Genomic DNA, 11,268 nt, shown 5'->3' with positions numbered 1-11,268 from the left:
CTGGGTCCCACTGTACTGCTGGACTGAAAGGGGGCACATGGGGATGAGGGAGGCAGGCAGTGGGCAGCGGGGCAGGGGTGCGGGCAGGGGCGCAGGTAGGGAGGCGGTACCCGAGCTGACGATCTTCTGCGTGGCCAAGTCCCGGAGGAGGGTGGGCATCAGGGGGTCCTGGCGGGGGTACAGCTCATAGCGGTTGATGCCGACGTGGAATTTGAGCCAGGCGGGGTAGGTGTCGTAGGCCGTCTTCCCTGTCGGGAGGAGCGTCTCGGCTTTACTGCTGCTGACCCTGCAGCCCGACAGCCACCACCACCCCAACAATGACAGTATTTAGTTGGGACGGGACAGGTCCCACATCCCCAGGCCCTTCCCAGGAGCTGGCGTGTAGAGGGTGAGGCAGGGGAAGGCCCAGCACAAGCCCTGGGATGTTGGTGAAACCCCCTGACCCATGCACCTTCTTTGGGGCTCCTGGCACCTGGGCTTGGTGGCCCGGGACACCTGCAGGCACAGCTGGAGGGGGGTTGTCAGCTTCCCTCACACACCCCGTGGAAAAGCCCCAGGCTGATCCTGCTCCTCTCATCCATGCCTTTGTTTCCCTGCTGGGGCAGCTCATCTCATCGTATTACCCCAAGGGATTAGCTCCCGGGAATACAACCAGCTACACACCCCCACGTGCTCACCGGGGACACCCATGTGTCTGTAAAACAGCGGTGGAGGAGCAGGGGCTTCCCAGTCATCCCCAGCACCCACGTGAACTCCCACCCTTAACGTCCAGTTCCCTATGGACAGGTTTATTGCACACCCCTGCCTTCCCTTTGGGGGTGAGTTTGTGTCAACACTGTCTCTGTGCTTTCTGCAAATTTGCAGTTTTCTGGCATTCAAGGGGGGCTCCTGGGAACATCTGCACCCCTCTGCACCAATGCCCACCAGCACTGCAATGGGACAGTCTAGCCCAGGGCATCTATAACCAAATCCATGTCTCTCTCTCTAGGAAAATGCAGGCTGTGCCCCGACTTCATCAAACCAGATCCATCTCCCCTGGTTATCCATAGGCAAGGTGGTCCTCAGAGACAAGGCAAATGCAGTGGAAAGCAGTTCTTAAATCAGCTTTTATTCTCTCCCATTTTTAGCAGCTACCAGGTTTGGAAGGTGTGCTTTCCATAAGGAAGCTGCTACGTGTTACTGACGCTAAAGCTTTTAATATCTTCCCTCCTAATTAGAGGTTAGTAGTCCAGTGATAAAAATAGGCAGCCAGCAGCAGTGAGCTCACTGTACGGCTGAACCTAAAGAGGTCAGGTGATGTCCTGCGAAATGCAGGACAGGAACAGTCTCACGGTTAGAGATAACCTACATTGTGGGCTTTGCATCTCCAGCATGTCAGGAGAGGGGGATAAAACTGGTTAGAAACCTGGAGTGGGGCCTTCCTCATATCTAGAGAGAGAGACCAAAGGCTAGAGTCTGCACTGGGAAAGGAAAGGAGAGAAGGAGATGACCTAAAAGATACTGTACATAATACTATGAATAATTCAAGAGTCTCCTTTGGCTTCACCATGTGCTATGGGCTCCCAAATAGCAGCCCAGAAATTCAGGTCTAAGAGGATATGAGGCACAAGAAGAGCGCGCTAAGCAATCGGGGGCCCCTCCGGGGCAGGATGCTGGTCTGCACAGGGAAACGACGTGTTTGGTCCCTGCTGCTTGTCCCCTCAAACCCATGTATCCCTCAAAAGCAAAACAGGGCTGAGCTCCCCCCTCACCATTCGTCACTCCCGCTGCTGCGCAGGCTGAACTTCTCCATGGGGTTGACGACAAACAGTTTGTCTTTCTCTGTCACCTCCGGGATTGGGGTGTTGTAAAGGGGATGTTTGAAGAGCGCCGCCAGCTTTGATCCCTCCGTCCACCCTGGATTCCCGTCTCCACGCTGGTGCTGGACCCCCAGTTCTCCAGCCCTTGCTTGTGGCCCCACTCCCTGCAGCTGGGAGCTTTTCTCCAAGGAGCCGTTGCTGCCGCTGAAATCCTGAAGGATTCGCAGGCTCAGCTTTTTGGGGCCAGCCAGCACGGTGCTGCCTGAAGGGACACCTGAGGCTTTCGCTGCTTTTGCATTGCAGCCACAGGGCCTGCGGGCTGTGGGGAAAGACAAATCCATTGCCAGGTGCACCAGGAGGGCCAAGAGCAGGAGAAAGAGGAGGCCCACTTTAAATTTCCTTTGGAAAAGCGTTTGCAGCCGGCGTTGCATCCTTCCTCACCCAAGATGCTCAGCAAGGGGTGAGCACCCACACGGGGCTAAAAAAGAGTCGATGTGCCTGTGGCCCTGTCTTTCCTCCGTGGAAAAATAGGAGCGAGGTGTCCTGGATTTAGAGCATCACAGCAAAAAAGCAACTGGTGCAAGAGCAGAGCTGGGGGAAAGACTTGTTACCTTGTGGGGTGATGCCGTTGGGCCGGCAGTGGGATGGGGCAGGAGGTTGCGGCAGGGTTTATCAGCACTGATAAGGGATGAGCTGGCACCTCCAAGGTTAGTGTGAACAGGGCAAGTTCCAAATCAATAGCTGCAGGGCTGGCTTGGGGACAGCGATGACCACAGATAACCTATGCACGGTTCCATCCCTCCATAATGTCATGCAGGGTTGCAGGACATTTCTAGGTGTACAGGGCATCAGAGTGGTTCCTCCCCTCTGCAGCACCCCCCCTGCCCAGCACTATGCAGCTCCATTCCCCGTGTCCATCATATCCTCACACTCATAATCCTGGAGAGTTTTTCTCCTGCTGCTCAGCCAGAGCAATTTTATCACCCCCTGCTATATATTCAAGGTGGTTTATACACATACCACCTTTCAAAAACCACTTGAATTAGGTGAAACGAAGGGGCTGTGAGTAGCAGCACTGCTGGGAGGGGAAAAGCTGGACTGGCAGCGTCAGGAAGGGCTGCCAGGGGCAGGGGTGCTGCCGGGGCCTCTGAGGCAGGCAGGGAAGCTGGGCAGGCAGGAGCAGGGATGGGGTCTGCTGCCTCAGGCACCAGCACAGAGGGGCAACAGGACCCACTGCATGCTGGAGAGGATTGTCAGCTTGTGGACTGTAAGGGCAGCCCATTTTTCAAGAAATTAACCTTTCCAGTGACAGCTGGGGTTACAGAGCTGGGCTGCCTGGGCAAAAACAGTTGGTGACTTGAAGGGTGGGAGCTTTGGGTTTGTTAAGAGACAAAGAAACATGGGAGTACCCACAACAAGCAGGGGACTCAGACAAGCTCAGAGGGCTTGGGTACAGAGTCCGGAGTGATGTTTTTCTTCTTTTTGATTTCTCAAAGGATGCAGAGTGCACATGAAATCCCATACATCGCACCGTCCTTCCTCACGGTGTGGTGTGCCAGCAGCCAGCTTGGACATCCTCACTCTGAGCCAGGAAGGGCAGGATGAGCAGCGGGCAGGGGGGGAAGGTATGCCAGAGACCCCCTCCTCTGCTGCCATCCTTGCACTACCCTCTTGCTCCTGCTGCTCTCTCTGGCTTGGTCGGTGCTGGGCTCGGCCCCCTCCCAGGCAGCGCAGTGGGATGGCGGCACGACAGGAACGCAGCGTTCCGGGTGTTCTCGGCTTGCCATGTCCCACGGCACAACAGTTGCCTGGAAACCACCTTTGGCTGACACTGTCAGCCGCCCCAGATTTAGCCAGCCCTGTGCTCCCTTCCCTCCGCCTGGTGCTAACAAGATGGCTGAGGGGAGCTGGGCCCGTGGGGAGGAGGAGGAAGAGGAGGAGGAGGAGAGCTTTCCAGCCCGGCTGGTGAGCTCAAAGCCCTGCAGAAGGAGCTGGGCAGAGAGGCGCAGATGGCATCCTCACAGAATGGAACACGGTGTCTTGGTCCAGGAGGTTTGCTGGATCCCATCCGGATGTATGGTTTGGCAAGAAGATGCCTTAGGAGGGTTTATAGCTGGAACACAGGATCGTTAGGTCATTGCTTAGCAAAAAAACCCAAAAACACACCAACAAAAACCACGTGCTAACCGCTCGCATGAAAGGAGCTGGGCTCAGCTCCCAGAGCAGGGCCACAGACTTCTTTATTCCAGAGCCAGCCCTGGCAGAGCGAGGGGAGAGGGAGACCCCCCTCCTTCTACTGCCCCAAACCAGCTCCAAACAGGGCTGAAGGGGATAGAAACCTCCCTCCTATGTCTTGAGAGCCAGATGGGGACAGGGATCCTACAGGCTGAAGCCATCCTTCTGACCAGGAAGGTCCTTCTGTCCCATCCCTGCAGGTTCGCAATCCTCCCCCTCACCCCAATTTAGTATCCCATTGGAAAGCGGAGGCAGGAGGATTAGGGGGGCACTTGCCACCTGTAGCACTTCAATGACAACTTTAAATATGAACTGAAAGATTTTTCAGGGACTCAAACACGAGCCCACAGCAACAGGCAGGAGCTGGAAAGCTTCAAAGTCTGCCCCGACTGCCTGACAGCATGTCATTGTACCTTGTTGCCATGACATCATGGCAGACAAGTGGTTGAGTTTCCACCTCTTTCTTCCCATCTCCCCCCACCCAACTCTTCCCAGTGCCTTCTCCTCTTCCCAGCAGGTTCGAGTGACCCTTGGGGCAGAGGAGGAGCCGTACCTCCAAGAACATTTCCACCGCTGGCACCGAGTCAGGACTCCCTGGCAGCCGATAATGATGTTACCCATCTCCCCTCAGCAGGGAGGAGTGAAGTCATGAAGCACAGCCCTCTGAGCTGCTAACGCAGCTTTCTGGGATGAGCAGATAGGAAGGGTCATTTTTGCACCAATGCATCACCCTGTGTTTTTCATCTCCTTTTTTACATCTGACTCAGCCTGAGGCTTTGATGGGTAATAGCAGCAATATGCCGGGGGCAAGAAATGAGCAGGAGAGAACACAATAGCAAGCCACCTGTTGCCACCCTCCCCAGCTTTCTTCTGAAAATTCGTAAGGTGAAAACCTTCAGCAGAATGCAGTTTTATAGACAAAAACAGATAGGCTCTGGAAGCTCCAAAGCATCAGCTGCAGAGGGGTCTCTTGAGGGAAAACATAGGACAAGGTACCATCTCTGGTCCACAAACCATGCTCCCCTGAAAGTTACAGGCATGCCTGAAAATGTGCCAGTTCCACAGCAAAAGGAGAGTGAAAGTCTTTCTTCTAATACACAAAGGTCAGCACAACATGGCTCAACTGGCAATGGGCAGGAAAATTGATTTGTCTTGTTGAACACTTGCCTGACACACACAGCCAAATTTTGGGAAGCTGAGGTTTGTGCTTTCGCGTACAGCACCGATGACGGACACACAAAGCAGCTAAGATGGGTTGGCTTCTTCATGGTAACTTCTTGTGGGAAAGCTGTTACCCTTGGAAACAAAAATAGCCTGCCACTCTCCTGTGAGCCACCTTGCACTTACCTTGGGGGAGTTACAGTGTGGGAGCTGACTTGCTGCAGATTCACACCTCGCTCACCTCCATCTGTTAGCGCGCATGCTTCGAGAAGGCTAGGGAGCGGTCAATGTTCGCCTCTCGCCGGTGCAGGTCATGGAGACATTAGCTTTGGTCAGCTGGCAGCCAAGGAGATAACAGACTGGCAGCAAGGCCAAAAGATCGTGTGCTGAGGTAAGCAGCTCCCTGTGGCCATCTGCAGGTCAGCTCAACCCTGTAGAGATGCCCATGACCAGTGTGTCTGTGCATTTGCACACAGCAGTTAATTATTCATTAGCATGAAAGAGGCATGATTAAAGCAACTGTGGTATGGCTAATGGCATCATCATGCTTCAGCACAAGGCTTTCCAAAGACAGCGTCTTTACCTTTTCCTTTGGACCTACAGGGATAAAACCTAGAGGAGACAGAAAGTCGTGGAACAGCAAATCAGCTTTTCCACCTGCCAGCTGCAGAAAGTGCCAGTCAACAGTGCTATCTTCACCTAAAGGCAGCCAGCTGGAGTGAGTGAGTAAGCAAGCACACCGAGAGACAGCTCTAAGGATTTGGACTCTTCCACACTCCACAATGATCCTGCCACCATGGTCCATCACACAGGGCAGATACCATGGTACCAGCTACCTTATGGTACCAGTTATGTGTCCTCTCTACCTTGCAATTCCCTGTCACCTGATCAGTAAGGAATTATGCGAGAAGACATGGGGCCCAGCCAGCACAGATGGTCCAAATTTGAAATAATTTCTAGTTGTCTTCATATTACTCCAATTCCTGGCTTATAGAAGAGCTCCTGACATGCTGAAATGGAGGAAGGACATCTCCAGCATCATGCTGAGGTTCATAGAAGAAACAAAAGGAACTGTAAAACCCTCCATCAGTTTGATCCACCACAGGCACTGGTGCAGAAAGGTCCTTTGAAATTGAGCTATGGACTAGACTGTGACCTCTCATAAGACATGAGGTGGTACTGCTGGTCATGTTCTCAGAGGAAGTCTGAAAATCAAGGAAGCCACAAATGCGAGAGAGCCTGAAGGTCAGTCAGAGCAGAGGCAGTGCCTGGGCAGAGGACACGGGTACACTGCCTTGCTGCTACTTCAACAGCTGTGTGGACTGAGGACTTTTGGCAGCACTGAGGGCCTGGCAACCTTCCTCAGCATCGTGGCTTGCACTGGTGAAAGGAACAGAACAGGGAGGATGAGACATTGTGTCTCCAGTACCTACAAGTCACCAGGAAGTATGCCTACTTACTTCTGTGTTTCCTGAATTGCTTTTCTTTTTCATCCTCCAGTTTGGGATTTTCATTTTAGAACACACACAGAAAAGGACATTTTACAAATTTTTTATTGTAAAACAACAGTTCCCCAGATTTATATAAATAAGCCATATACGTAACATACAGTTATGCTCACTTCATCCGCCAACATTGACAGCTTTAAAAAATAAAACAGGCTAAAAGAACACAAGTCCAAAAAGACATTAGGTTTCTGATGACCAAGTGGTATCTCACGCGGAGCCTCCTTCCTCTACCAGCCTCCAAACAAGATGCTGAAAGTACACAGCACTTGCAACACCCCCGAGAACTGACAGGGAGGCATTCAAGCCATATGAATAGTTCTCACCCACTCCCCAGGCGTCGTCAGCCGCCCGTGTTTTCATGCTATCTCAGTGTGTGGTGGGTGAGAAAGGAGGGGGTGGTTTGCATAGCAACCTCCTACACCCAGGCAGCTCAGCTGTTGTACCCTCCCAAAAGAAGCGGGGAAGGGCAAGCCAAGTCTGCTTCCCTGTGGCTAACACCTCCATGGGCAGCCCACAGGGAGACCTTTGGCGCTGCCAGTTGTGTGTGGACATCTTGGAAGCGGGGGTTGAAGGCATTCTTTGGCATCCAGAGAGAGGAGAGACAGGCGCTGGTCAGAGCCATACCAGAGAGAAGTAGAGAACAGAAGACACGATGTGGAACAAGTGGGAGGAAAAAAACCCAGAAGGCTAGATAGCACCTTTTCTCTTTCACTTCCCCCTCCTAGCACTGCTGTATGGCTCTGCAGTGTGTCATGAGATTACCTATTCCCCACCTCCTCCCTGCTTTGGCTCAGACACCAAGGAAAGAGCCACAGACCGAGGAAAAATCCCACACGCAAGGACAGGACAGCTTAGCAAGTTTATACGCACACATGCACCAGCTGTATGTATCCCACAGAACTGTTACGTCACCACAAAAAAAAAAACCAACAACTTGACGTTTAACTATTAAAAATAAAGCCCCACCTCCAGATTGTACAAAACCTGTCAAGAGAAGGAAGAAATCTCCTGTATGCAGCGAGTCTGGGATCTGGCTAGATGTCAGGAGCACTTCCAGACACACACGGCCAGGCTGCCACCAAAGAACATGTACAGCAGATTCTTCACTTCATGAGTGATCTCAAAGCCAAAACCTTCTCCAATCACCACATGCCAGGAGGACCCAAATTTCTTGTCCATCATCTCTTTGATCATCTTGGCAGCGCTCTGGAGAATGGTAAGAAGGAGAGCATAGAGTGAGGCACAGCAAGCAGTCAGCTTTTATGCAAACATCCCCCTAGTCTTCTTCTCCCTTTAATAGACAGCTCAAGCCATGGGCAACAGGTACAGCAGCTGCACTGCAGGAACTGGGAGGTCCCCAGAGCTACGCCCAAGGGTAAAACAGGTCTCTGTTTTCAGACACAGCAGCTAGGAGAAATGAGAGAATTGCTAGATTGCATCTAGCAATCACTCTCTTGTTCACACAGTCTGAAGCAAGAGTTCTCATTTAGATGCTGATGGAGTTATGCTGGGTGCAGTGAGTGTGAAAGGAGATTCAGGTCACTAAGCTGTGGCTATTTTTACAGGAGTCCATTTTTTTTTCTCCAGCTAATTACCAAAACACTGAAACTAGGTTGACTTTTAAAAGGCTCACTTCTCCCAGATCACACCCTGCTTGATCTAAAAAAGGAGAGAGGAAGGTTTTGGAGTGATATGTTGTGTCTCAGGGCAGGATGGGACAGAAGGGATCTGTGGCTTTGAAGCTTTGCCTTGCTCCAACACAAAACCACTCTGACAACAAGTAGCCTGTTCCCTGCCCATGGAACAAGGTGTGTTCTTTTTGGCTCTCAAAGTTAAGTTACCTTTCTAAAAACTGTAACTTCTGCATCACACACCATTTATATGATTTTATTCAAGAGGCTGAAAGCTGAGAGGGAAGTTTTAACAGACTGTACCTAAAGGTTCAAAGACTTTCATGTGCTCATCCCCAAAACAAAGAGTCTCTTCCCCACACTGGTAGGGACAGCCTTGCTCAACACTGAAGAACAGACAGGAAAGGTCCATCTCCACGCAGTTCTGAACCAAGCCCTCAGGACACAGGGCATTTTGTGAACAGAGTGGAAGCACATCACTGGCAAAGCAGGATCACGAAGGAGGTAAGGCCTGCTGCCCGCAGGAAAGGAAAGTGCTGTCATGGATCTTGCTGACAAAGGGAACTGAATCTGAGTTTTAGCCAAGCTCTTTGCCTTCTTTTGCCCTTGCTCAGAGCAGAAAGAGAGTAACAGGATGTCAGGATCTGACTCCACTCTGCCCTGCACCCTTAGCCCTGCTCCTGCAGGTTCCCTGAGCTACAGCAACAGAAGGCTGGCCATTTTAGGACTTGGCTAGTACCTCGTTGTTGGTGGCATATTTCTCACACGCTGTGACACACAGCTCCATGGCCTCCACACGCATCTCCTCCGGCATGTCTGTGTGCTGGAAAGAGCAAACAAAAAAGAGGAACTAAGCACAAAAGTAAGAGCTAGACGCAAGACAACAGTAAATAGTCCTTACTTGTGTGCAGGCCACAGTGGGGGCCTCGACTGCTGGGCACAGGCAAAAGGCAGCTACTCCTTGGGACTTTTGACACTTGCTGATTCAAGGTGGGGAGCATCACCAGCAATGCAGGCTTGTCCATACACTGAGCATTTCCACTGTTCCAGAGAACAGTAAATATGAAAATGGCTTATTGCATTACAGCTGACCCCTTTGTTCCTTTGTCCCAGCCAATGCAGAATTCTTCTCTACCTAACATTAAGACTAGCACTAAGCACAGCTTAAAGGAGAAGATAAATACATTTTTCAGTTTTTCTGTTATAAGATGAAGGGAAAGCATGTTAATACTGCTCCAACCACAGTCCTTAATTATTGCTATAAGCATAAACAAAGATGGGTAAATTACACAGCCCTTCCTTTTCTGCTATCTGGCTGGCCAGCAAGATCTTTTACTCCAGCTCCTCTAGGAAAAAAAGCAAGCTGCATCCAGCACACAGGAGAGGGCTCCAAAGGCAGTATGTTCAGTCTGTCAGATGGATCACTTTGCCCCAGGCTTCCCCTATCTGATGGGGGGAACAACGGTGCTAATAAATTTCCCTGGCAGAGGTCAAGGACAGGGAGAAAGCAGCCATGACGACCAGGATCCCTCCGCAGAACCATCCATACATGCATTCTCCAAGCAGCTATTCAGTGGAAGAAATTCTAGTTTGGAAAGTTGTTAGAAAATTAGAATTTCATATCTATAACACTGGTAAACACATAATCCATTCCTCGTCTTACCCTAATCAGTGGAAAGCTGTGAAGTCTTTTATAATCAGCCTCCTCCTTTTTCCCCTCCCCAGTGTCTGCCATGGTCCTTCCACAGTGACCCCAGGAAGGGGCGGAGGGGCTGCCCAGAGCTCAGCAAGGTGCTGCAGCACAGTCAGCTGAGAGGAACACGGCTTTGTGAACACAGGCAGAACAGCTTCAGCAGGAGGGGAAACTTCTTGACCAAGAGGACACTGCTTGAACAAAAACAAACACATGAAGGAGAAAGACAGCTTTGAATTAACACAGAAGGCCAATAAAACTATTATGAGAATAATGTTCCATCTCAGTTACTTGCTGTTTCTCAGTACCATCTTCACACACCACACACTTAAGAGTGTTATCTTACAGACCACTAATGCAAACAAATTTAAAAAACCATATCATTTTCCATAAACAAGGCTTCAAGAGCACAATACTTCCCAAAAGCACCAGCCGAGCTTAAGGAAAGAGCGGAGTTAGGGTACAGCTTCTGACAAGGGATGAGAGAACAATACACCCATCATTAATTCTATTGATTAATTCCAAAAGGATTTTCCCAGGATGCTATTATCCATGAGGGTTTCAAGCTGTACATGACAAGCAAAGGGCAAGATTATTTTAGGAACAGGATCAGCGTACATGTCTGGAAATAAAATGTTTAATGGGAACATCTTGGTCTGGTTTGTGCACTTGCTCCTCACTTTCCCAAGCATTTGTCAGCTAGGGAGCACCATATGGGAAAAGGCTGGACCATGCCTCCGGGCCTAATTACTAACCAGCCTCTTCTTGGGCAATTCAGAGGCACAGCACTATCTGACTGGCAGATTCAGAAAGTTTTAATGTGGTCTTCCCTGTCGTTCTCTCATCCCACTTTCCTACCCGGAGGAAGCAAGGGTGAGCCCATATTAAAGGAAAAACAAAATGAACACAGTGTCAGGCAACTCCACACAGACCCAATGTGTAGAGTTGCTGGCTACAGCACCAAGTCTAACAGACCATCTGCTCTCACACGAGTGACCACGGGACCTCTAGACATCCCCACCACAACCTCCACAGGACAGAACCGCCATCAGGCTGGCACCAGCCTCCCAGAGCGGGGCAAAACCTGGGACCCACTTCAATACCCAGCTTCTCCCCAGGAGGTATGCGGGGCCACAGACCAAGGCAGGCCGCTGGGGGCTGCCCCACGGGCCGGCGGCGGTTTTCCCGGGGCGGAGCTGCCTACAGGCATTCTGGCCGGCTGAAGAGAGGGCAGGGAGGCG

At 51.2% G+C, this 11,268-nt stretch overlaps 1 protein-coding gene across 1 annotated transcript; it reads right to left on the bottom strand.

The window, feature by feature from the left end:
- Positions 1-7,669: 7,669 nt before the first annotated feature.
- On the bottom strand, positions 7,670-10,220 carry DNAL4 (dynein, axonemal, light chain 4). Its single transcript, XM_010087930.1, has 3 exons — positions 9,998-10,220; positions 9,074-9,157; positions 7,670-7,909 (listed from the first exon to the last, which is right to left on the bottom strand). The coding sequence occupies exons 1-3, from the start codon at positions 10,067-10,069 to the stop codon at positions 7,745-7,747; spliced, it is 321 nt and encodes a 106-aa protein (XP_010086232.1). The 5' UTR covers positions 10,070-10,220; the 3' UTR covers positions 7,670-7,744.
- Positions 10,221-11,268: the final 1,048 nt, after the last annotated feature.

Source organism: Pterocles gutturalis, unplaced genomic scaffold, assembly GCF_000699245.1.
Source record: "Pterocles gutturalis isolate BGI_N339 unplaced genomic scaffold, ASM69924v1 scaffold16721, whole genome shotgun sequence".
Taxonomy (NCBI): Eukaryota; Metazoa; Chordata; class Aves; order Pterocliformes; family Pteroclidae; genus Pterocles; species Pterocles gutturalis.
This window is presented reverse-complemented; position numbering and strand designations above follow the sequence as displayed.